General features: G+C 40.6%; 1 protein-coding gene and 1 long non-coding RNA gene across 3 annotated transcripts in view; one reads left to right on the top strand and one right to left on the bottom strand.

Annotated features, from left to right (window-relative positions):
• Positions 1-7,537, top strand: part of ITGB8 (integrin subunit beta 8) — a 135,779-nt gene extending 128,242 nt beyond the window's left edge. The window contains exons 13-14 of the mRNA XM_083189134.1: positions 4,480-4,643; positions 4,735-7,537. Of these exons, the coding sequence (XP_083045260.1) occupies positions 4,480-4,643; positions 4,735-4,857 (287 nt within the window). The 3' untranslated portion in view covers positions 4,858-7,537. The remainder of the gene's footprint in view (positions 1-4,479; positions 4,644-4,734) is intronic.
• LOC146081143 (uncharacterized) overlaps positions 3,224-27,676 on the bottom strand; it is a 76,110-nt gene continuing 51,657 nt past the window's right edge. The window contains exon 3 of one of the 2 annotated variants that reach the window (XR_014475073.1): positions 3,224-5,352. This is a non-coding gene — a long non-coding RNA (uncharacterized LOC146081143). Of the gene's footprint in view, positions 5,353-12,796; positions 15,605-27,676 lie in introns of those variants that run through there. The other variant, XR_014475072.1, reaches the window with a different exon arrangement.

The following is a 27,676-nucleotide window of genomic DNA, read 5'->3' as shown; positions in this document are numbered from 1 at the left end:
GTGCAGGGTGGGCGGAGATGTGCAAGGGTGATGGGAGTACGGAGAGGTGATGGGGTGACATAGTCGTCCCACCTCTACATGCGGTAATCTGATCAATACTGTATTGTGTTGAAAAATTTCTCTATGGTCCATAGAGAAAATTTTCAACACAATGAAGTATTGATTTGGTTACACCAGACTCCAGAGATATATATCCCCCATGCCCCCATAGTGGAAAAATGGGGGACATGGCCTCACAGGAGTACCACAGTAGTAGGTCATGCCCCCTAATTTCGGACAGATGTTCTTTCTCTAACTCCAGTGTTGGGAGGTATGTATACGGCATATTGGACATTGCAGTGTGTGGCATATTGTGTCTGGGGCATTGTGGTATGTGGCATAATGTGTCAGGCATTACAGTGGGTGGCATAATGTGTAAAGGGCATTTTTAGTTTATTAGGCAGATTTTTTTATTTCTTTTTTTACTTTAGTAGCTCTTCAGGCGGTTTATGTTGTCTCGAGTAGCTCACGCCCCAAAAAAGGTTGGAGACCACTGACCTAACCCATGTCAACCTAACGCTATGTTGACCTAAACCCATGTCGACATTGTCCTATGACAACCTAGACACCTGTCCACCTTGTCGACCATCCGACCTGTTGAACTAACCCATGTCGACCTTCACCTATGTTGACCTAGACACCATTATAAATGTTGATCTAAGTGTGGTCGATAAAACGATCCACACCCATTTTCACATTATACTTTTTAATAACTGTGTCCAAATATCTTATTGACCATTTTATTGGTTGGTGTCCCAACAGGATAGTTCCCTGGGGGCCCCTACAAATCTTAAGCTGGCCCCGGTGTTAGCAGTCCTCGAGAAAAACGCTAGTAGAGGCCATATTTTGCCCAGAAACGTCTTTGACATACCCTGTGACAGGAAGAAAATGAAGCAAGCTGTGTTTAACCATTCTTTAACATCAAGACGGTTGTGTAGCCTAAGATATGATTAGGTCTAGATGAATTCCAGACCACATGAACACACTTCAAAGTTTCAAAAGGTCACCATCAACTGCAAGGTCATGCAGTCTGATAAACGGAGAGCAAAGTCATTTGTAGCCTTACAACAACACGATTTTTCATTATCCCAAATATGTTAAGGTTATCAAAAGGTCTTGTGCTGTCAGCCAGACTGTTCCTCCTTCGGTTTATTAACAGCATTCTATTGTGTTTAGGAAGCCAGGGGAATTAAAGAAGTAATTATAATCTTACAAATTGATGACTGATAATGTGCAGCCGCCCTGTTCTATTACTGGTAGAAGCAATTACAAACTACTGAACTACCTGATGAAAGTTTTATGGAGAATGCAGTGTTTCACCACAAATATCTCTGAAGATTTTCAGACCTCCACCAGGGGCAAACGCAGGATTTCTATGGGGGGGGGTTTCCAAGTATGTGATGACACAAATTAAATAAATAAATTAATAATAAAAAAATAAATAAATAAAAAAAATAAAAAATAAAGATTTTCAAATATACAGAAAATGTGCACTACATGCTAAATTACACTACATTCCCTTATACACTGGACTACACTACATGTCACACTACATCCCCACTACACCCTACACCCCCTACACACTACACCCCCTACACAACACGTTGCACTATATCCCCCTACACGCTGTACTAGACTATACGTTACACTACATCCCCCTACACACTGTACTACAATACACATTACAATACATCCACCCTACACGCTGTAATGTGTTTTTACACTACATACACGCTGTACTACAGTGCACTTTACACTACATCCCCCTACACACTGTACTACACTACATGTTACACTACATCCCCCTACACACTGTACTTCACTACACGTTACACTACATCCCCCTACACGCTGTAATGTTTAGTAAAGCATGGCTCTCACAAACAATGTCCATTGTCCTCTGGACACACCTTCAGTCATAGTGTGTTCTAGATGATATGCCGAAAATGTTACAATATGATCTACTGTAGTGTGTATATACCTATATAGTGCATCCAATGCACAACTAATAAAGGGTATATAAACGTAGCTGCATTAGCAAACAACAGTGACAAAAGTATCAGGATGGCAGAAAACCAAGGGATTTGATGCAGTTGAAAGGAGTATTGTCTATAGGATGGTTTGAATAAGATTAGGAGAAGCACATAAGGCAAGAGGGCCCTGCTCCTCAGAGCTTACAATCATCCAAATTTAATCGTTTTCCATTTTGGTGGCCTAGCAGATGCTGTTTTGTTTTTTTAAAGGGGCAATCATTTACAAGGCAAAACCATGCCATGTAAATTATTGCTTTTAAAAAAAAAAAAATCAGAGTTTTCTTTTCAAAACTTGACTCTTTTGTTGGGAAGCTCCATTAAAGTTTTTTTGGATAGCAACTATTTGTCTCCATTGCAAAAAAAAAAGTTTACGTCCTATAACTTCTTTTGACAAATTTCTCTATCAATTTATTATTTATCTACCTATCACTAATTATTTGCAAAACGAAAGTATATATTCTAAGAAAAGTACATGAGGAGAGAGGTCTTTGCTCATGAGAGCTTACATTCCAAAGGGGAGGGGCAGACAGACAGGAGTGACACAGAAGGGGTAGAAATTTTACATTTGTATGTTATGATCCTGAAGACAGAGATAATTTGAAACGTTGATTTATGTAGGTTATTCCGTTTCAGTGCTTTTTTTTTCGGGAGCATCTCTGTACTGTTACAGCAGTGAGGGCACAAGTCTTCGCTGTATGTATTCTGGGTGTAGCGTGCATTCCGATTTGCCCTATCAGCAATTACAGTGAAGTGATGGGTATCCGCCTGCCTCCCATACCAATATTACACCCCAGGTCCCAAAGGAAGGGTGATAATTCTGATCAAATTAGGGTGAATGCAGCCTGTCTAGTGTATTGAATGGGTGCACAAATAAATAGGGGGTCATTCTCTACTGCCAGATGTTCATAAAGCCAACATAATTAACCAACAGGGAGAGTGGGAAATGTAGGAAATAAAGATGCCAAATTAAAGCAAAACAGCAAGCTATAAACACACAAAGCTCTCCCTAATCTCTACCCACCACTAGCAGTAGGTCAACAAAAGCCCGAAGCGTGGCGAGCAGCCGCTGATAACTTTACATGTATTCTGCGTGCGCTCGACACGCTTCGGGCGATGCGCTGTAATACAATGAGAAAATCGGGCGCCCAGATATTACACAAGTACCGTATATAGTCTCTTTATCCCATCCTTCCTTCTTCTCACTTCTTCCCATTTCTGACCTGTGCCGCTCTTAAACTATACGATTGTCTCTGGAGTCGACCATTGCCCTCCTGACTTTATCCAACCTACTCCCGATTTGCAATGTTTTGTGTTCTCCTGGAACGGATGCATGTGTAAAGCCAGATATAGACTGGGGGATATGCTATCCAGCCAGACTGATCGGTATAATGCAAATATCACTCAGTGTGTATGAACGATATGCATGCTCCCGTTGTCGCTTGCGCCATTGCTAGATTTAACCTGCTGCTCGTTAAACCTAGTGACACCACTAGTGACACATGCATGTTAATGAGGGTACTTATATGTTAGTTGGGTGCCCACTAAGCTATTTGCTTAGTGGGCTATTCTGCGTAGGGAAATCGCATCACATGGGCCATATTAGTGCCATGCGATTCGATTTTTAATGTAATTTATTCACTGCTCTGTGTGCCCCCAAGGTATCGCATCGCATCTGCCGCAAAATCGCATGCGATTTTATCCGGTGTGCGATGCCATTACATTAGGTATACAATAATATGATTGTTTGTCCTAAAAATAGCTTTTACGCACCCCCCTCCCCCCTATCCATGCCACCCCGAAGCATGGCGAGCGACGGCGGAACACGTCCTCTGACCTTTTCATACCCCCACTATCCACGTAGGCGTGGAGTTGATTTTAGATAGTGTGGTGAGCGCAGCGAGCCACCGAGCCTGAAGCGTGGCGAGGGGACGCGGAATACATGTAAAGTAATCACTTAAAATGGCCCATGCGATGCGATGCAATTGTGCTACGTTACCGTCCGTATGCTAATTGGGCGCCCTACTAACATATAAGTACCTTAATGAGGGATGGAAGAGTCCTTCATCGCTCCAGTGTGTACGGGTGATCTGAGCTGATAGGGATGTTGGAATGATTCCCCGCCGCTCTAGTGTGTACCCAGCTTTAGAGTTTCATGTCATTGTGCCTACGTTTATGTTTCATTCTCCATGCATTTCCTTTCTCCAGATTTGTCCACATCATGGCAATCAGCAGAGCAGCTTAGTGATATTGGTTACTGTACAAAATAATATGTTCTCAACATTCCTTTTGAGTCAAGTCATTATAATGTCATGGTTACATTACTATCATTCTGTCCGAATATTATTACATCAAACACATGTTATAAATGAATTATCTTAGTTAACTGTCTGCATCTTCTTTTCTCCAGAATGCTTCTCAGACCCTCGGATCTTGAAGATGTTTTTTATCATCTTTACCGCAACATTCATACTTGGCTTTCTCTCCGTACTTATAATTAGATTCATTAGTCTACAAAGTAGAAATAACCGGAAAACATCTTCATCTGAATATAGGGTGTCTACATCAACGAAGGTAAGCATTCACATCCAATCAATTTTTGTATGTATTTTTTTTACTTTGTTTTGTTTTCTAAAATAATAATAATAATATTGTTTTCCCAAAGGATAAAAATGGTTTGCACAATGTGTACTCAAAGACAGTAACTTACACCCGGGAAAAACCAGAAGACATTAATATCAGCATTAGCAAACTGGCAGTACATGAAGCTTTCAAGTACAAGTTTTAAGAACATTTAAATGTTGATGTTAGGCGACGCCGTTCGCATGGCGTACTTTGGATTCTGTGACCGATCAGAGTTTTCCAACAGAAGTCTTTCAAAACAAAGTCCCATAAATGGGTGAAGCCACCAGGCAAGCGGATACAACAATGGACGTTTATTTCCATGGGGGAATTCAGATAATAACAAAGGACTGTGACATTCTGGAAATAATGACACACAGCAGTCAGTTTTTCCATGTTATTTTCTCTGTGTGTTTTGGTCGGTAGATTTGGGAACCGACCTATGGTCATTCAACTACGTAGTGATTGTTTTTACAATTTTAGCTGCTCTAACAGATCCAAGTGCATTACTACTGTACGGTACATGGTTGTATGAATGTAGCACTTTATTTTTGTGGGGTTTTTTATTTTTTATTTTTTTTTAAAGCAAAGCACTGATTACACTTTAGCAAGAATTTATGTGCACTCGATGGAGAGGTTGGTACCTCTTTACTGGTATTTCCTGAAAAAAAAAGGAAAGTATAACTTTAGGGTGCTAAAATGTAGACATTAATAAGTTAAATTGCAAGTTCATAAAAAGAAAATACAATTCTGTAGATAAATATGTAAATAGCCATTTCCTGACAAAAGCTTACTATTTATCCAAAATGACAAAAACTTAAAAACAAAAAAAATGCAAATGGATAAACATATAATTTGTTCAAATAACTCAAAAATATAAAAAAATATACTGTTGTACTATGTGTATTGAGTACAGATTAGACCTAGGTGTAGCAGCCAAATGAAAATATAGAGGTATACCGTTCCAAATGATTATTCTAAGCAATGTTAATCTACCAGCTAGGCATAGATCCATTGTTTTTATTTATATATATATTTTTTTTATTTTGTTTACGCCTAACCTACTGAAAGATTAAAATTGACCAATTTTGGTATAATATGTGTGGCCGTGTTAGGTACAGATTTAGTTATTCAGTATTATGGTCAACAACCTGATTTGCTCCTGTTGCAGTATATATCATTATGATGTAACATAAGACTTATTTTACACTATTTATTGGATTAACATTGGTCTCCGCTACGTTTGATAACTTAAAGTTGTAATTTATATGTATACTGTTGTATACTGGAGCATAAGTGTACTGACGGAGCATAAGTGTAGATCATCCGAAAATTCCAGAGTGATTACACTCCAGAGTAATCACTGGGGCTAGATAAAGGATTTGATTGTTTTTAATTGGCAATTCATATATTGTTCTTTTTGCAAAGATTTCATATTTGTATCCTTGACCCATGACAACACGCAGCAAAAAGTTTGCTGAAAATCCCTTATGTGGTTAATTAGGCATTTGGGTGTTAAAGGGGCATAATTATCACAGCTTTATTGCAGATGTGATAAATATTTAATTCCTAAATTTACGACGTACATTTTCATGAAACTTCAACAATAATTTCTTGTCTGAAATGTTGTTCTGATAAGAAGCTGTTCTGGCTTCTTATCCGTCTTTCTCCGCATGCACAGCCATCGCGTGCAACAGAATGGGATCAGGATCTTCAAAAAGATTCCCCAATACAGTAGCCCATAGGCTGCTATAAGCTTAAGCCATCTTGAGATGGTGTCAGCATTCACGGCCAAGCTTTTCATATTCCGGAGCATGGTAAATCCAGCAGCACAGCAACCTCCATATTGAGGCTGATCTGCAACCAGAAATGGAGGTGACCCAGCAGATATCAGAGACCAAGTGGTTTTGGTCAGAATTGAGTAATTTGGACATTATTAGCATGTTTAATTCCCCCATTGATCACTGGTCATCGCTAGCCAGTGATTGGCACATCTGGTAGGCAGTGCCGGCGGGTCACGGAACTGCGGCCACAGATGTACTGTATTTCCGCTCTGTGAATTTATCAGTAACAAAGAGCCCTGGCCAAATAACTTTTATATGGCATTTGTATTGCATGGTGTGACGACTCAAAAACCAAAGCCAGATTTGTTTTAACCCTTTGAGTACCAAGTGAATTTGTCAAAATAGGTGTGAAAACTGCCAAGCAATCATTTTTATTCATCATGTTTCCCTTTATATAGGAAATATATACAACATTTTTTCATTTAATTTTATATAACAAATGTGAGCGACGCTGGCATTTTTAGGGGATATTTTGTGCATCTCTCTCAAAGGGTTAAATGGGGTTATAATATGTTTTTTTTTGTCTAAACCATTGTGGATTGTACTCAGGGAAAAAAGCAATAATTCTTATTTGTTTTCTTTGATAAATTCTGTTTTTATTGATATATAAAACCAAAAATTGTCTTCCACTTTAGAGTACCCACCAGGGATTATTCAGGGTTTTCGAAATACAAAACATTTAGAAATTCATTTATAGCATATCATAATAGGATACTGCTGAACAGGTATTTTAGAAAATACCACGTTTCCATTTTATCCTAAATGGCCCTTCTGCAGATAGAACCATCCTCATCTAGCCCTTTAAAAGGATTAAGTGAGCCAGAGCTGTCAGACTTAATCATTTGCTATTCCCTTACTTGGCTCACCATAAACCACAGTTGTTTAACACTTGGTTAAAGAACTACAGAGCGCTTTATTCAAAAGTCACTAAATTTAAAGCCGCTGCTATTAAGGGGATGGTCAGTCCCCTAGTAGACAATAGACAAAAAGAGAAGGAAAGCAGCGCTCAAATGATAGAAATAGATGAATCAATTTAAATGAATACATTTTAATAGGACATGATATAATTGTCAATAAAAATATTAAAAATAAATTAAGAATAAACAATGGTTTCCAAATCATGTGATGTAAATGGAATGACCCAAGGTTGGGTTAGTATAACCTGCAATGTCCACAATAGCAGCAGTCCCGGTTTCCATTAAAACCAGGACTGCTGCTATTGTGGACAGTGCAGGTTATACTAACCCAACCTTGGGTCATTCTATTTACATCATGTTATCTGGAAACCATTGCTGTTGTTTTTATAACATATTCTTCATTTATTTTTAATATTTTTATTGACAATTATATCATGTCCTATTAAAATGTATTAATTTAAATTGATTCACCTATTTCTATCATTTGAGCGCTGCTTTCCTTTCTCTTTTTGTCTCTTGGCTCACCGTGGCTTACCATGGCTATTCAGAGAAGGCTAGCTGAAGAAGGCTCCATCTGTAGGTGCCCAAAATAAAAATTGCAGTGCTCAGTAGTATAACTGTCTTGTTAGCAAGTCTACAAGACAAGATTCAATGGTCTATTCATCGTAGTGCCCCAATTGCTTCTCAATAGTGATGTTTCTGACTCATGAGTAACAGTTCAATGTTACCCCAGTGTGGAGACAGCGGCTGTGCCCTCCCTACCACTACTGATCCCACCGCTAATGACTAGCAGTCAGGATTAATGCTGGTAAGCAGTAAATAAAAGTGATATCCTCTTCATTACCTTCATGATAACTGGCTCCATTCATTTATTCTGTAAAAGACAGATGAAAAAATAATCTTTTTGGCTACTTTAAGAAATGGGCCCCTTAAGCTTATGATTTTCTTTGGAGCACAAGAGGTCTCCTGATGCAGCAACTTATACTCTTTATACTGCTAGCCACAGTTTATATTGCATTGAGAAGACGGTAAGGGTGCCAGAGGCCAGAGTTCTACCTTTACAAACCGGGGAGTGACAGCTGCAACCTCGTAAGCTTGCTCTACCTAAACGTACTGTAGGTAGAACATCATCATCAAGCAGCGATAAAATCTCTTATTTTATCACAAAAACTGTTATTATCAAAGGAGTATGAATACAAAATGTGTGTGGCTCTGCCAGAATGATTTGTTCATATTAATTTTTCTTCTTCAATAATCTTTTTGTTTATTTCATTTGAGTAGTCATTGCCGTGGGTATAACTAGTCATCCATGTGGAGCTGTGTGTATCCTCCACCTACAGTATACGAATAGTGATCTTTTATAAAGGCAAAACCAACCTGGTTTTGCCAAATTATTTTGGTTTAAAAAAAAAGTCTGAGATTGTCCTGCATCCCGCACCTTGACCAATCCCTATTACATATGCCCCCTTGTCTTGTTTAAAAGGATTGATAAGTCTGTTGGGGGCCTACTGTATGTTTTAAGTCTTGGTGAGAGGTAAAGTATCTGCCAACAATTTCCAGGCATGTTACAAACTTAGTTTGAAAATTGGCAGTTATGATCCGGTTTGTTAGTACCTTGTCTCTCTCCCCTTTTATTTTTCTCAAAAGCTTAGTACATAGTTTTCTTCATGTTGAAGCTTGGATTATCCTAGTAGCAACATTTTGTATTGTACAGAATAATATGCGGTCACGTGTGATTTATATTTGAAAATCAGTGATTACTACAATTGTATTGACTAGCAGAAGGCCAACCATGCGCCATCATTTTGTGGTCTATATTGGTTTCAGATACTTATATTTTGGGACAGTAAGGAGTTGCAGTCATATAACAGACTATGCTATTTGGAATGTAAGAGACTTCGGGGCAGATGTATGAAGCCTGGTAAAGTGATAAAGTGAAAGGTGATAATGCAAGAGCCAATCAGCTGGATTTAAAAAATGACAGGAGCTGATTGGCTGATGCGTTTCACCGTCCACTTTATTACCGCTTTATCACTTTACCAGACTTAACACATCTGCCTCTTTCTTAGAAGACCACTCTAATGCCGATTTATTTTATTCCTTATTATGTGTATAGATAATGAAGAGTGATATACGTAGTATCATTTGTAAGTTATAAATGGCATTTATTTGTTTGTTTGCATTTGGTGTCTCTTGAACTGAACACTACAAACACGAGGTCAGTTAATATTAAGATGGGAAAATGCATCTGTAAAACTATTTATGTGTTAGTGATTCCATCGACAAACAACGTTTTTATTATGGCAAGTCACTTAAGCAGCCTGATGTTTGACCATGGTACTGGTGTGCTAGATCACTCATGAGATGTTTTAAACCTTGAAAAAATATAAAGCGGGGAGCGGCATATAGCATCAGCTTCTGTCATTTTACAAACTGTGTCAGATGTGACATTTAGAACATACTTGTCTACTATGCCGCAAGACACACATTTTTTTCAACAGTCTCCCACACTCATGGAAGAGTGGCCAGATCTCATATATCCTGCCTGAATTCCTGGTTCTCTATGGAGGGGGTGGGGCTAAATGATGCAATTTTACATCATTTAGCTCCAACAATCCCATACACCTGTGAAAAGCAACATTTTGGGGGGAGAGTCGAGTGATGTTCAGCTCAGCCCTGCCCCCTGCACTAAGTAGCATCTCCTCACCAGGCTTCTACTGAAGAGATTTAAATTTTTAATTTAGAAGCTGATTGGCTGCTATAAAAAAAAACTTCTCCACTTATCTCTTGAAGGTTTGACAATATACTGTATGACATCATATACTCCAGAGTGCAGTTATGTTGAGTAGAGCCTTAATCAGCATCTGCAGAATGTTTTCATTGTATCATATAAGCTCCCTTTGTGTGTAGCCCACCACACATGGCCTGCCACACATGAGTTGATGGTATAGGTATATTTCTACATTTGCTAAAACTGCTATTATGTGGTCATGTACTTCTAGTGAATTGTACATCACTTACACACAGTGCAGCCCATTAGGATGTGGAGTATAATGTATGACATAGTATAATGATGTGTGCGTTACATAAATTCTGGTCCAGATCAGGAATTGTCTCCCCGTTGCGGTCTGTCATTCTACAGATAGAACCCATGCAGACTGCCCACCAAGACCACTGCAGGTTCCGAACAGTGTGACAAGGTCATCTGGGTCAATCACTCCTTAGGGTTACCAAACAGCCAAGTTCAATTTGGCAGGTCTGCAAAGGCGATGTGATACATGTGCTTGCATTGCTGTGAATAGTGGTACCGTGACATGAAAAGAAGGGCATTTTTTTTTTTGTTATCTGCATATTTCGGTTATTTTTTAATTGAATTTTGTGAAATTGATTTACGCATTCTTAGTGCTGTGTGAGGACAGGAAAAAATGATCCTTTCATTCCAAATAGTAGACAGCGAGTCAGGAAGCTGAGACAGATGGAATTCCTAGCGGGTGACAAATTCTTATATCTGGTCTGTGTTAAAGTAATTTCTCACAAGGAAGACTATACAGTAATCAAGTCCGCGGTAGAGCAAAACTTTCTTATCAACCAACTTCAAATCTGTGTAATCTATGTGCTACAGAAAAAATAATAGTCTGGGGAATACAAAGTAGCCAGAAAACATTGTTTAATTTTGTGCATATCTGCTTCCATCATTGTTTTGATTACAACATTCCTTCTCTGAATTATAGGGTAACCGACAAAGGATAAGCCTCTGTCACCAATCAGAAACAGACATTCTTTTTACCGAGTGACAGAAGGATGACAACTATTTATTTTAAGTTGAGAAAATATTTGCTTTTTAATTGAATCAGTTGCTGCTTTCTAAAATGATTCCAATAAATTTGATTTTTTTTTTCAATGTACGGATGGAAGACAAACTAGGCTTTCAAAATGAAACAATGGATCAAACTGAACTTAATAAGATATCATGGGCCAAATGTAATAGGTTGTGAGAATCAGAAAGTGAGAGATATCGGGAGTTTTCCCAATATTTTTTTAAAGTGGCAACCATTTACACGGCAAAATCAACCTGGTTTTTCATTGTAAATGATTGCCGCGTTAAAAAATGGGGAAAATGCCATTTTCTCTCACTTTTTGATTCTTGCACCTAATACATTTGGTCCCATGTCTTAATTTGTCAAAATAGCAATAGACCACTCGTACATACAGAGTATATAGCAAATACAATGATTTATACATGTTTATCAGTTTTATTTTTACAGTTACAAAGTAAATACATTTGACTTAGAGAGACAGACATTTTGGAATAGATGCAAAAAAACCTAAATAATAAGATTTGTTTGTTTGTTTGTTGGGGCTATTTTTTAAATGCCATAAAAATTACAGTTTAATACTTTTTTGAAGACTGAATTATGATTCAAATCATATTTAATTTTTTACTATTGTGTACAAATGTATGACCACTTTCATTCCCAAAAACATTGGTATTGTTTTTGAAACATTGTTTTTGTCCAATGTGTTGGTTTTAAGCTTTATGCATTTGCCATCTGTAAATTTGTTGTTTGATTTCTATATGAATGGCAAAATGCATGTCAGCATACACAGATTACCAGGATTTTGTTTCTGCAATTGCATGTATCAGTAAAGACGGTTTGCCAGTTTTTACCTTTTAATTGTCCACAAAATCAAATGAAATATTAATACTTTGCTTGAATAAGATGGCTGAAGTCATGACAAGTTGGTTTCCAATGTAATATACTGTGTCCCTTGATTCCATTGCTGGACTGGCTACCTGGCGCTTCTAGCTGATGGGTCGCGCTGGCCACATGCACAGAGAGGGACTTGCCAAGCAGTCCAGCCTCCAATGACTCTGCCTGGTTGCCCAGCATTTGGAGAAAGTGACTGGCCATACAGCCCCGCCTCCCAATGTTCTGCTCATCCAACCAACATACAGGGACATGGAAGCATGCTGTGAAATCACGCCCACATAAGCAGTTTCCATGTCCCCTTTTGCAAACGCATGGACATGGCCACGCTAAGGGATTCAGTATTAAATCCCGGCGGTCGGGATCCCGGCGTTCAAAATTCCGACGCCGGAATCCCGACCGCCGAAATCCCGACAAGGGGGGGACGTGGATTGCCCCCCCTTGCGGGCTCACTGTGCTCGCCACGCAGCGGGCCCGGTGCCTCGCTATGCTCGGCCCACTAATTTATTCTCCCTCCGGGGGTGTCGTGGACACCCCCCGGAGGGAGAAAGTGTCGGGATTTCGGCGGTCGGGATTTCGGCGTCGGGATTTTGAACGCCGGGATCCTGACCGCCGGGATTTACACTGCATCCCACGCTAAGAACAGAAAACCCAATCTATGGGCAATTCACTTGACCTCTTTTGATGACTTGATGCATCTCCCCCTTCCTATCACTTTCCCACCATGCCCCCAAATTGCCTAATTTAATCAGGGAATAAACTGGACTAGAATAATGCATGGTTTTCTTTACAATACAAATTGTGGTTCAGTTCTGTGTTTTTCTTCTTGGAATAGTTACAAGGATGTGCAGCAATGGGATAATTACATTAGAGCCATGAGATTTCAATGACATTTGCAGTCAATGCTTTCATCGTCAATCTTCAAATAGTTTCTTATTAATTTCCAAACTAAATATTGAAAGATTTTTTTTTTCAAACTTATTTCCAGAGTACAAAATGTGCTTCTAAGTATATCCGGTCATATATCATGAAAACTAATATGGATCTTGTTATGCTTTGTATAATTTACCTGTTTCTGTCACATCATTTACATTGAATACATTAAGATGGAAAGAAAATGCAATATTTTTCGACCAACTAAATTTTTCCATGTTTTTGCATTACGGTAAAGGACCTGTCACCTGTTATTATTTTTTTTAGATCCTAGAGATTATATTTTCTATAGTTTTTGCATAAAATGTCATTTTCTCCCATTCTAAAACCATTCTACAATGTCCCAAATCTTCACTTCTTTCATCAAAATTAGTTACTAACCAAATGAAAATCCCACATCTGGTTTTCTACGTGTTTAAAAGCTGAACGCCTAAACCACGTTATCTATTTTAGCCATGGTTTTTAAGATAGCTTTTTCATACAGCATATAAAGAGATTATCATTAACATTGAGATAAGACTTCCCACGGAACAGGAATTTTGATTTATATCAGTTTAACTGGTTTGCTTGTTTTTTATTTGAATTTGGAAATAACTTTTTGATTTTAAGTATACTGTTGTGACAGTGGCTGTGTTGTGCCAGCATTGTTTAAAATAATGATTTTTTACATTTTCACTTCTATCAAACTTTTTGTGTGCTAAAATCATTTTTTTTATATCATCCTATGTATTCCAATGTGTTCTCCTGGAATATTTTGATGTTGTTTTTTTTTTTTTTTTTGTAGGTATATGTATATAGTTTAATTACAAGCTAGTCTTTCTTTCTTTGTTAATTTAATGACTACTAAACTGTATGTTAATATATTTATTAATGAACTGACACTGTAGAACATAGTGTTTATTTTTTTAATAAACGTGCTTTTTTTAAACTGGTGTCATTTTTGTATACAGTTTGTGGAAACTTGTTGGCAGGATATTATTACAAATGATAAAGTCATTCTACAAAGGTATTCTAAATGTATGTGCCATTTTTACACAGTAAAATTAACGTGGACATAGTGGCAAGTGCTGTATGGTAATGTAGCAGATAGCACTGTATTATAATACAGCAGAAATAATATACCGTATTACAAGTAGACTGCTTATAAGCAATTTGCATACAACCACAGAGATCGCTTGCCTCTTCACTCCCCCTTAAACCGGCAGAGACATGCATCCATTCTAACAAATGGAGGCCATTGCTGCCCCCTCACAACCCTCCAAGTACTTTGTGGTGCAATGCGCACCTCCAATCGCATCTTAATAAACCCGGTGGACTTTGTGCAGCATGGTTGATCATTGTCAACAAAGTTCCCTTTGGTGCCTTGATCGATTTGCTTCAAAGCTAAGCAGATAGGCTTATGGAACAAGATGGTGGCAGTGAATGTACACACGTGCCATGGTAGGGTCATTCATTGCGGTGCAGAGAGTTATGTGGTAATTTCCTCTTTGCAGAAGAACTTCAGTTTTTAACAGCTACGAGCCAGGGAAATTGAGTCTTCAATAGATGCATTGTGCGCCACCCAGTGGCAGTTCCGGGAGAAACACATTTATAGGTTCTGCATCCAGTGAATGAGCTTCATGCACATGAGAGTGCTAAGTGTAATAACAAATGAATGTCTCTTCAATATTATAATGGGCTAACCAAGAAGTATCTGTATATTTATTTATTAACAGTTTCTTATATAGTGCATACATATTCCGCATCACTTTGCAGAGAATATTTTGAACATTCACATCAGTCCCTGCCCCAGTGGAGCTACAAACACACAGACATTGTAGGATTAATTTTGTTGGGAGCCAATTAGCCTACCAGTATATTTTTGGATTGGGAAGGGAAACGGAGTACCCGGATGAAACCCACGCAAGCACAGGGAGAATATACAAACTCCACACAGATAGGGCCATGGTGGGAATCAAACCCATGACCTCAGTGCTATAAGGCAGTAATGCTAACCATTACACCATATGTACTGCCCTGTACTGTATAGAAAACTTTGAGTGGGGTAGTTATACGGTAGAATATAGACACCAAAAACCATGAAAAACTCATGTCGACCATTTCATGTCAATCCTTTGCTTGACCATGTTGACCTAATGCAAGTCGAAATTTTTCATGTGTCGACCGTTTGACTGTCAACCAATAGTGGCCCGACTAGACACCATCAACCTAATGATTTATCCCCGGCCTTGTTTGTTCTTCAGCAATATGGTTTATATGACATTTTGCCCTATTTTTGGGGGGAGCCTATTGCTCTGGTGCTGGGAAAGTTAATTAAGTCATCTGTCTCTGTGATCTCTAACAGTGCTACTGAAATAGTAGCGATACTTTTAACACTGCCGGGTCTGCATAGTGACCTGCATTCAGAGAGGCATACAAGTTGACAGGATCCTTCTTCGCAGCCTCGACCTCTTAGAAATAGAAAGGCGTGGGGCTTTGGGAACCATTGCCAGCCAAAGTTGTGTAGGTTCCTGTAGGCAAATTCAGAAAGAAAAACAAAACACTTTTTGGTGGCTTTAAAATATTAGGCAGCCTTATTGGGCCATTAATAATGAATGGGCCCGTCTGTAAGAAACATACAAAACCAGAATTTCCACATTACTGATTATGACTAGACCCCGTTGTGTGACCCCGTTGTGTTCTCATTGTATGTACCAGTGAATTATACAGTTACTTACAAGATGACATGTTCTCTGTTGGCACTTCTCTTTTCTCTCTTCTCACATTATTTAAAGAGATGAGTGCCAGGGTAGAAGATTTAGATTTGGATTTGGATTAGTCGCCGGTATTTGGATTTGTCTTTGTCAAACAACGGTGAACGGATTTGGATTTTTTTTTAAATGGTCAAAAAACGCCCAAATCAAGCAATTTTTGCATTTTTTTTGTCCCTAGAGTAATATTAACCTCATTAACGTTAATTTCCAGCCCTTTCCAGACAATTTTGACCACTTTACAGCTCACAATGTTGTTTTCATTCAATTTAGGCCAAGGTCTGCAGCAAGCTGTCTGGTTATATTAACACACAGAACTTCTGACAGTATCAGTATGGTGTATTGGGGTGCAGTACACACAAACAATAAAGAAGAGTAAAAAAAATTTTTTTTCAATGCGCAGCTTGTATAATGCTGCGTGAAGGACGAACAATCACACACAGACCTTCTGACAGTATACTATTGGTGAAGTACAAACAAACAATGAAAACAATTGATTTGGATTTTTTTACTTTCAGTATTTTAATGCACAGCTTGTATAACATTGCATTGATGCAGAACAATCACACACGGAAATGTGATGTATACTATTGCGGTGCAGTATACACCAAAAGAACAGCAAAAGGTATTTTTATATTGTAATTTTTTTATGGTTGGGGCTATAACACTGCATGGACTGTGGAGGCAGAAAAATCACACACAGAACTTGGTCTGCTTCTGACAGTAGTATATGGTGTATTGGATTGCAGTGCAGAACACCACAGTGACCACACACACCACAATAAAAAAAAAATAACAATGGAAAAACTGACTGACAGCCTGCCTAACACACGACCAGTACAATTATATATATATATATAAAGTCCAATGATATCGGCACTCTCTCCAAATAAATTGCTGCTCCGGGTGCCTCTCTGCAGATGCAATGTGTAGTCTTCAAAGTAAACGATGGCCCTCACGGATAATAATAATAGACTCAGACGCAAGTTGGTAGCTTAACGTTTCAATTCAACATAGAATTTTCCTCAGAAGCCTTCTGAGGAAAATTCTATGTTGAATTGAAACGTTAAACTACCAACTTGCGTCTGAGTCTATTATTTATTATTATCCGTGAGTGCCATCGTTTACTTTGAAGACTATATATATATATATATATATATATATATATATATATATATATAATGAAAAAATAAACAGTGCGCTGAAAAAGATTAAATAAATTGTTAATAAGGAACTTGTCGTCCCACACAGTCTGTGCCAGTCCAGGTCGATCCTGTTCATAAAAAAAGTCCAGCACTTGGGTATATAACCCGGCAGCTCTGTTTTCTACCCAAACGGGTAATTCCTGTGTCCTGCAGGTGGATTTCTAAAATGCAAATTAAAACAAGCGCTCCATAGTGCTTGTATCCGTTAAAATTGATTTAATAAGGCACAATAAAATCAACAAAGGATAGGGTCACGTACCATAGGAGGCGGCACAAATACACCACAGTTAACAAGGCATAGAGAAGGTGTTAAACACCTAAAAGTTGGAGCCGGTTACACTCTCTCCATACTCCTTCTTTCAGGCGACGACGCTAGGGCTTACGTGATTTGGGCATTTTTTGACCATTTTTCAAAAATATCCAAATCCAAAGCTTTTCACCGCCATTCGACAAATCCAAATCTCGACGACGAATCTAAATCCAAATCTTCGACCCCGGCGCTCATCCTTAATAATATATAACCCAGCACACAAACCCATCTGCAGCCTAAGCATGACTGTGAAATGGCGCCAAATTCTCGGGACGCCAAGCTTTTATACACTCGGCGTCTTGCGAGAATCCGACACCAGATTCCCGAACTAAGCCGGAAACTCTCGCTCGCGGTTTGCGGAAGTCGAGCCGGGCTGTGTTCAGAGCGGTTCTGATTCTGGAGACTCCGAACCGCTCATCTCTAATTATTTCTGTCCATGCATATCTAATGTTCTAATCTAGCAGGGAATAGAGCAAAACAGCTAATAAATAAATAGTTTAATAAAACTTCGGGAGAAACATATGGAATCTTTGAGAGGTAAATCAGAGGTGTTGCCCATAGCAACTAACCAGCTTGTAGCTATCATTCATCAAATACATTCTACAAAATGATAGCTAGAAGCTATTTGGATGTTATGGGCAATTGTTCCACTTTCAAAGGTTTTTCTACAACTTCCCTAAGTGTCAACATTTTGTATATGAAAGTAAGAATAATATACTGTGATCTCCTCACTGACTTGTGGGACCCTGTGCACGAGTAGAGCATCAGTCCAAGGATAGCTGTGTAACTGGTTACTTGCTGTTTTATTTCATTCTATTTCCCTCTGTCACTGTGGTGGCGCTTAACCGTCTGGAACATTTTGAGGGGATTCCCGGGCTCCTCCACCCTGTCCAATTCTGATCTGTCCTGCAAAGACTCTCCTCTGGCTCAAGTGGTGGGCAGTGTGGCGTCTCCTTACAAGATTTTCTTTACTATTATGGGAGCGTCTGTCAGATGCCGCCATCTTCCCAGAGCCAGCCTATGGAATTCCACCTAGCTTTCCTTCAGCCAATTAGTGAAGCCCCGGATGTTCAAATGCAGTGCATTAATTGCAGACAGATACCAGTACAACACTTATCACCTGTCAGTTGGGTACAGCGTCCTGAGCTCCTGCTTACCAGGTGTATGTCACTAAGGGCCAGATTCTCTAAGCTTCAAAAGTGATAAAATGTAGAGTGAAAAAAACAGCCAGCCAATCAGCTCCTACCTGCCATGTCACAGACTGTGTTTGAAAAATGTCAGGTAGGAACTGATTGGCTGGCTGTTTATCCCTCTCTAGTTTATCACTTTTGAAGCTTAGAGAATCTGGCCCTAAAGCTGGCCATACATCAGAAAGATCGATCTTAAGATCGATTGCGCTCATGATTGTGTACAATTTCCCTTGAAATCCCCAGCAGTCCTTGGTGGTTTTTGGACACACAATCTACTCACAATCCATCATACAATCAGTCATACAATCCATCTTCTGCATGATTATGTATACAAGATGTGCACACAATCTGCATACAATCCATCATACAATCAGTCATACAATCAGTCATACAATCCATCTTATGATTGATTGTATGATTGTGTACACAAGATGTGCACACAATCTGCATACAATCCATCTTACAATCGATTGAGATTGTATGATTGGGTACAATATCTTTCTGATGTATGGCCACCTTTAGTCTGACAAATTGTGCGGATTAAGTCTGCTACTGTTTGTAGTTTTACAGCCTGCTATTTCTTCATTGTTACAAGCCTGCTTTTTCTTCAGTCCTGGTCTTGCCCCCATTCACCAGTCAGACTTGTCCTAAGGACCAATTTGCCCTTGAGTTCTTAGGATTTGTCATTTGATGTGCCTCCTGGGGAGCTGGCAGTGGCGGAGGGCGGGCAGCAGGGTTCAAGCATTGGTGATCAGCAGGGTCTGGGCAGCGGGATCCATGAAGCAGCGGTAGGGAGCTGGTAAAAATATTTTGAAAAGACTGGCCGGAAGGTTATTGACAGAGAGAATTCCCTCAGTCAATCAGCGGCCTCCTATATGATTGTATGAGAGAATTCTCTCAATTCGCCAATCAGCAGCCGACCAGTCTTTTAAATATATATATATTTTTTAAATTTACCAGTCGCTTCCCGCCCGGCCACCTCGCAAATGCTACTACCAGCTCTCTGCTGCTGCTCAGACCCTGCTGGTGCACATTGGGGTGTGCCAGCGGTGCTTCACTGCTGACACACACCTACGGATCGGACCTAACACATCGTGGGTGCTCGAAAGCATCCGCAATGTCCAACAATGGGTCTTATCAGATAGATTTTATGTGCAGCCTGTCCCACCTCCGGACTCTGATCAGATGTGCACGGGACTACTCACTGGGTCGAAGGGGATGTCAAACACATTTCCAGCCTTATCCAAGCCCCACCAAACGTCACAATCTCAGACAGGATCCAAGCCCAACTCTGATCCCAGAATGAGGCAAAACATCATCATATCGCAATCTGACTGATTTTGATTCCTATATAAATCTGCGCCGATTGGCGCCATCTTCACTCCAGCATAGGAGAAGGTGCAGGACGGACCTCTGTCTGTCTGTGAGTGGTGGTGTCAGGTGAGTCTGCTCTCGTACCCCAGGGTACCAGTAGTGCTGCCCTGTGCTGCTGTATATTAGTCTAGTAGTGCTGACCTGTGCAGCCATATATAAGTCCAGTAGTACTGTCCTGTGCTGCTGTATATTAGTACAGTAGTGCTGACCTGTGCAGCCATATAGAAGTCCAGTAATGCTGACCTGTGCATCCATATATTATTATTATTTATTACTAGTTATTACCAGTTATTGATATAGCACATATATATCTTTTGCATCACTTTACAGAGAGAATATTTTAACTAGATCGAATGCAATCTAGTTCAAACAGTATGGGCAGCACATACTTCTTGTACTGTGTGATGTGTGATGCAAAGGCGTGCATCGCCTTGCACAGTACAAAACGTGTATGGGTGGCTTAAAATAAATAAAATGAAGAATTTGCCAATACTACAACTATTCAGCTTGTATCTATCATTTATTTAACATCTATATACAGGTATATAAAAATCAATGTGTGTATGTTCCCAATGGACTCCAAAATGGCCTGACCGATTTTGATGAAATTTTCAGGCAATCTTAAGATTAGCCCAGTGGGTGATCCTGTGAAGTTTGGTAGCGATCGAATCAACAGAATTTTTTTTATTTTGCAAATAATTGATTGCGCCTCGAATGAGATTTCGTTTCTGCCCAACGTCAAATGCAACTGAATATTCAAGCCGTTGTCGACAACGTATTCCCAAATCTAACTACCAACTACAAAAATCCGGATTGGCTGTGCGAACGTGCAATTTTGGCACCAAAAAATGATGATGTCAACAAGTTCAATGAGCAAATTCAATTGCAACTGCCTCGACACAGTAATGGATGAAGAACAAACCGTAAATTATCTGATTGAATTTTTTAATTCATTGGAACCACCAGGAATGCCACCGCATGTATCAACATTGAAGGTTTGATCACCGGTGATGCTTATTCGCAACTTAAACGCACCAAAGTTGTGCAACGGAATTAGATTGACCATCGGCACTGTACCTATAGATATCTGCTAAAACTTTGGCCCTTATTCAGATCTGATCGTAGTACAAATTTGTTCTCAAAATGGACAAAACCATGTGCACTGCAGGTAGGGCAGATGTAACATGTGCAGAGAGAGTTTGATTTGTGCGAGTTATTTTGTTTCTGTGCAGGGTAAATACTGGCTGCTTTATTTTTAGACTGCAATTTAGATTTCAGTCTCAACACGCCCCACCCAAAATTAACTCTCTCTGCACATGTTACATCTGCCCCACCTGCAGTACACATGGTTTTGCCCATTTTGAGAACAAATTTGTACTGCGATCAGATCTGAATAATGGCCTTTGTCACATGACCGCCCCCATCCCTCCACCAGAAGTCATCTGGCTATAGATAATTAGTGCTTCCAGTGCGAAGCCGGGGCGGGTCGCTAGTAATCTATAAAATGACAGATGCTAACTGACTGCTATGGGCAGAGGCTGATTTAGGAGTCTGGCCGCACACCGCTTGCTGTTATCTCCTTCCTTATCTCCCCATAGCCAGCAAATAAGAGCCACGTGGCCGATTAAATAAGTCAATGGTAACTGACCATCAAATTAATTCTTCTGCTACGGGCACATGCAAGGGGATGTGTTTTCATAACACATCGGGGTGGGGGGCGGTGGGCGGTGTTGGCAGAGCAGTCACAATGGGACTCGGTAAGCTGTGTTCTTCGCAGCTTGCTGAGTGAAATCAGGACCACAATCTCTTCACCTAATTAATTACCAACAGCCCGGCACACAAACTCTACCTGCTGCCGGTCATGGTGTTCTGATCTTCTTATTTTCTACTCCCAGAGATGGCACTAGAGCTGGATCTCCTTGTCAGCAGGCAGTGTCGGGACTGGGATGGGCATAATATTTTTAATGTAAAGGGCTACTACTTTGTGGCATAACATAAATAAGGGACGCTACTAGTTAAGTAATGTGAATAAATGTCACTTGTAACATAGGAGGTTATTCTGGTTGACTTACAAGACTGTGAATTTCACAAACTTGCGAGTCCCCCAGACGCCGCTCACCCCCACCTTGCACGCCACGATCCTCCACACAGCTGCAAATCCATTTGCAGGCCTTGGGTGTAGGGAAGAAATCATTTGATGGTCGTCAACCATTGAATGTTTTCTCCTGCACTCGCAGATCTAAAAACACATCTGTGGTGTCTCAGATCTGCAGGCGCTCTGTGCGGGAAGCAGACGGGCAGCTTACATCCACTGCCGTCAGCTAGCCACCCCCGCACCCGCGTGATCAGGGAATTACCATGAGAGCGCCCAGCGTTTTCATGGGAAAGCCAATGAAACACTGGACGTTGCCATGAGTGAATCCCCGCCCACACTGTTGTGTGCGAGTGCCCGGCGAATAATCTACTCGCCATTGCCAAGTGCACACAGCAGCTTCACATACGCATAACTGACTATGCGCATGTGCAGTTGCGAGAAAATCGTCCCCCATGTGAACGCGCGAGGGGAACAAGTAAATCAGAATTATGTGAATAAAGGAGACATGTAACATAATGTGAATAAGGGACACCATCGTATGATGTAATGTGAATAATTTGATTTAGAACTATTTTTGTGGCAACACTCTTTCCCAACCAACCGCCCCCCCCCCCCCCCCCCCCCCCATTTTTGTTGTCTCCTGTATTTCAGGATTGCTGACCCTCCCGGAATTACCGGGAGTCTCCCGAAAATCGAGTCCCCCTCCCGGCCCCCCGCAATCTGCGGGTCTCAGAGGAGGGGGCGGAGCTAAAACCACACACGTGTGTCATTTTAGCCCCACCCCCTCCATGGAGATCAGTGATTTTGACTATTTCCCATAATGGGGGCAGGGCTTAATGACATCACAGTCAAGCCCCGCCCCCCGAACTGGTAATGAAAGTCTCCTTTTGAGCATTTGAAAGTAGGCAACCCTGCTGTATTTACATCCGAGGTCTGGGGCATGGTTGGGTCTGGGTTTTGGGGAGTGATCATTCATTAACAAGACATGATTGATGTTTATCTAGTGTTATTTGTACAAAGAAAATATTCAAGGGATGTCACACATGGGTTAAAAATTGTGAAATAATATAAACTGTAAACTGTAACGCTGATAAACAATGACATATATAAAATAAATAACTTGCAGCATCACATGCTAAAATTTAAACATGAAAAAAAGGTTAAAAGCAACTCCAGTATTAAAGCCAGTATATTAGTCCTTTGGGAGTCTGAGAAATGTAAACAAACTTAGCAGAACAGGAAGAGATGATGCCTGGAGCACATTTGTGGCAGGTTGCGGCCAGATCCCATGATGCACTGCTCTAAGCAACTAATCGCATTTTATCTCAATAGGCTGCAATCATTCACAAGGTTTTCGGTTGTAAACAAAGTTCATTTTTTATAGCGCAGTCATCACATTGGTAGACGGAGATAACTCCTTTGTCTTGTCATGTTACACAGTAGGCTCATCAGCATCTAAGCTTAACGGGACTTTCAGAATATCAACCATGGTTGTCATAGGTGGCCTGTAGTTTCCCATGTACATCGCAGACTTTGTATCATGTTTAACCTTTATCAATCTGTGTTAAGAGTACTAATGGGTTTCCAGCGCCAAGGACACTGCGTATTGGCATTAGAATATAAAAAAAACACTAGGCAGGGCTACTTAGAATGGATTGCATCATCTGTATATTAATGTTACATATGCTGGTTAGCATCCAATGACCGTGACACACATTATCTGATACACTTCAAGGGCAGAAATTCTCACTTTCAAAAGGCTGTGTGTGGTTCTCAGTCCAGAGACACCACATGTCCTTAGCAGGAACTATGTGGGTTATTCTGGTTCACTCTTTCTGACAAATTCCTTCTTAGATGGACAAAACCATGTGCACTGCAGGTGAGGCAGATGTAACTTGTGCAGAGAGAATTAGATTTGGGTGGGGTTTTACTTCAAAGTGAGATCTATATTGCAGTGTAAAATAAAGCAGCCAGTAAAAAACAAAATAACTCACCCAAATCTAATTCTCTCTGCACATTTTACATCTGCCCCCCTGCAGTGCTCATGGTTTTGTCATTCTAAGAAGGATTTTGTCAGAAAGAGTGAACTAGAATAAGGCCCCATGTGTCAGCCTTACGGTTTCCCCACAAGTCAAGCAAACCTTCACCTACCACCTACTGTGCATATTCTGTACTTTATAGTCTCAGTTTGGGAATTTTAGATGCATAGAACATTGCGGGACAAAGTAAAAACCAGAACCAGATAGTTAATTTATCAAACTGTGCTGTTCCAGAGCTTGTAGTGTCTGGTCCGGGGGGACGGATGGGGTGCATTCCGGGGTGTGTCCAGTAAGGGGGGTGCCTATGATAGATGTCACCTGGGAGATGTGGTGAGAGATTCCAGCCTCACCTTATGGTCTGGACCGTTCAGGTTATTACTACATCCCCAGATCATACTGGGAGGTTCCATTCTCTCCCTCCGGTCTCTCTGGATTATAGGTATCACAGACACCTGCACTGGAAGGTACACTCCCCAGACAGGGACTTCCAGACTAGACACTACAAGCTCCGGGATGAATGAGCTTGATGACTGAAGCCGGTCTGGCGTTTCAGGGTTCAGTCCAGTTCTGGTTTTTACCCTTTCCCGAAAATTGCAGTTCGCTTCAACAACATGAATATATTTTTCCAATCAGAGGTCTTAAAGCATGACCAAACAATAGTTACACAACAACCCCCCCTCCCTCACACTGAGACTAAACCTAACCTCCGTCCCAAAGAACATTGAAAATTTCTACAGATACTAACACGGTCAATGTCAACATTTCAGAATTGTCAACACCACAAATGTCAACATTATGACAGCATTAATGACATTTCAACATCAAAACCTTCAACAACTTTAAGTGTTTACTGAATTGTTTGTTATTTTTCTTTCAGCCATTGATCATGTAGGGCATGACTCCCTTCTGTTGCTGCCCACAGTCCATTCATTGTATGTGTGAAGAAATCATGTCACATGACTACGTTCATTATCTTAAAGGTATAATTATATCAAATAGCACAGCATCTAGTTTTACAAAAAGTATTCAGTTAGTGCACACATGCTCTACACTTACTGGATGAAACGTACATCATGAGGGAAATGGGTCACCTGCAGATGCTGCACTAGGGTTTACACTGTAAGAATGAATGCCTCACTGACACATAGTTACAGTTACACCAGTTACACCCCCCCCCCTTCCCCCAAGACTCTAGAGAGCATGTGACCAATAATAAGGTATTTTCCTACTAACCAATATGTTTGTAGCCTTCTTTGTTTGAGCTCCAGAATTATACCTCTACATCAGTAGTACCACTAATTCAGATTGTGCCAGATTAGCACTACTATATGGAGCATTACTCCACATAGTAGTGCCAGTTATTCACTCAATAGTACCCCTTATGCACATTATGCCCCACAGGTGCACCTCTTACACACAAAATGCCCACCACAGATGTGCCGCTTATACACATAGGACCTTATTCTGGTCCACATACAATGCTGCAAAACACTGCTCGCATGAACACCCCCCCCCCCCCTCACTCTGGGAGTTTCCCAGCAAGGAAGCAAATGGATGTTGAGCATAAACATCCATTGGCAGCCTTGGGCTCGGGGGACAAATTATTCGATGGTCGGCAACCATCAAATTATTTGGAAGATGCACAAATATCTAAGACACTCTCTGGTGTCTGAGAACAGAATAACTACTTTGGAACAAAGAAACCTTTATAGGTTTGAAAATACCCCAACTTACCGTGAGTAGGGGTACGCCCTTAATCCTTTGTTCTATATTCGCCATATAGACGTTTAGATTTTCTTAAGAAGACACTAACACAGTTTTCGTTGTGTCACTTTTATTTTTGAGAATACCAACACATCAGAGCACCAGCCCACAAAGCATCCAATAAGAAATTACTTAACACAAGGACAAATCTCCATTTGTGAACAGTAGACGGTGAACTGCTAGTTTGCCGATCTGTTTGCACCTAGCAGTGCGGTCGGGGAGCAGCGATGGGCTGCACCCATGGGAACGCCCAGCGTTTCATCGGTGTTACCATGAAAACACTAGGCATTCCCATGGAAATTAGGCAGTGACGCGGGTGCCGGGGGCAGGCAGCTGGATGTTAGCTGCCTGCCCTCTTTCCGTACAGGGAGCACGCAAAGCTAAGACACTAGAGAGTGTCTTAGTTTTGGCATGCACCTTCCAAATCATTCGATAGTCGGCAACTATGGCCTCTGCACCTAAGGACTCATACCGCTCAAACAAGTGATAACCTAATTCTAGTGAGTGTCAAGAGCACCACATCTGAAGGCATTGATTCAAGTGTCCTTTACAGGCCATTCTTAGGAATGGGACATATGTCATTCAAATCATCATTGTTAGTGACTGCACCATACTACTACTTGATGTTATATGTTTTTTTTATGATTTATTTAATCCATTTCTATTACATACATCCTATAAGCCATAATAAATTGTTATTTTCTTATATCCCATGCCATGTTTTAATTCCTCCTTATAATTAGAGCTGTGATTCCTTGTTTTTTTGTTTGTTTGTTTATTTATTGGTGGGACTGACTCCCCCACTTATCACAACAGTTTGGAATTTTGACCAATTCCAATACCTGAATACTCTTAGGTAGGGCTTAAAGTGGTCATGCAGAGGTGGGGGAACTCATTTTTCTATACCACCTAATTACCCCCCTCCATCCGCCCATGAGGCAGAGACAGGGCCAGTGGTAGGGTTTTTGGCATCCTCCTGCAAACTAGAATGCTATTCTGTGAGAATTACTGTGCAGGGCCAATGTAGAGTTAAAAATGTTCCACCTCACCATTAGAGGTGGTGGAACTCAGTTCCACCCTGTTCCCCCTGACTTTAAGTCCTGCTCTTAGGGGAACAGTGAGAGTAGGAAGTGGCTGTGTATTATGAGCAGTAACAGAATGTACTGTAGGGTCTTTGTACTGGGTATAGTGTGAGGAGATAGGGGCTGTGTATTGGGTATAGTGTGAGGGCATAGGTGCTGTGCATTGGGGGCAGTGAGAGAAGAAAGGGGCTGTGTATTGGGTGCTGTGAGGGAAAGAGGGAGCTGTGCATTGGGTATAGTGTGAGGAGATAGGGGCTGTGTATTGGGTATAGCGTGAGCAGATAGGGCTGTGTATTGGGGTCAGTGAGAGGAGAAAGGTGCTGTGTATTGGTTATAGTGAGAGGAGATAGGGGCTGTGTATTGGGTATAGTGTGAGGACATAGGGTCTGCGCATTGGGGGCAGTGAGAGGAGAAAGAGCCTGTGTATTGGGTGCTGTGAGGGAAAGAGGGAGCTGTGCATTGGGTATAGTGAGAGGAGATCGGGGATGTGTATTGGGTATAGTGTGAGGAGATAGGGGCTGTGTATTGAGGGCAGTGATAGAAGAAAGGTGCTGTGTATTGGGTGCAGAGAGGGAAAGAGGGAGCTGTGCATTGGGGTCAATGACTGAGAGGAGGAGTGAGCTGTGTATTTGGTGCATTGAGCAGAGGAGGGAGCTGTGCATTATGATCAGTGTCTGAGAGGAGTAGGGGGCTGTGTATTGGGGCAGTGAGAGGAGGAAGTGGCTGTGTATTCAGTACAGTGAGAAGAGAAAATGGTTGTGTATTGGGCAGTG

This window comes from Crinia signifera, chromosome 5, assembly GCF_055691185.1.
Source record: "Crinia signifera chromosome 5, ASM5569118v1, whole genome shotgun sequence".
NCBI lineage: Eukaryota > Metazoa > Chordata > Amphibia > Anura > Myobatrachidae > Crinia > Crinia signifera.
The sequence above is the reverse complement of the archived record's forward strand: the minus strand, read 5'-3'. Positions and strand labels throughout refer to the sequence as shown.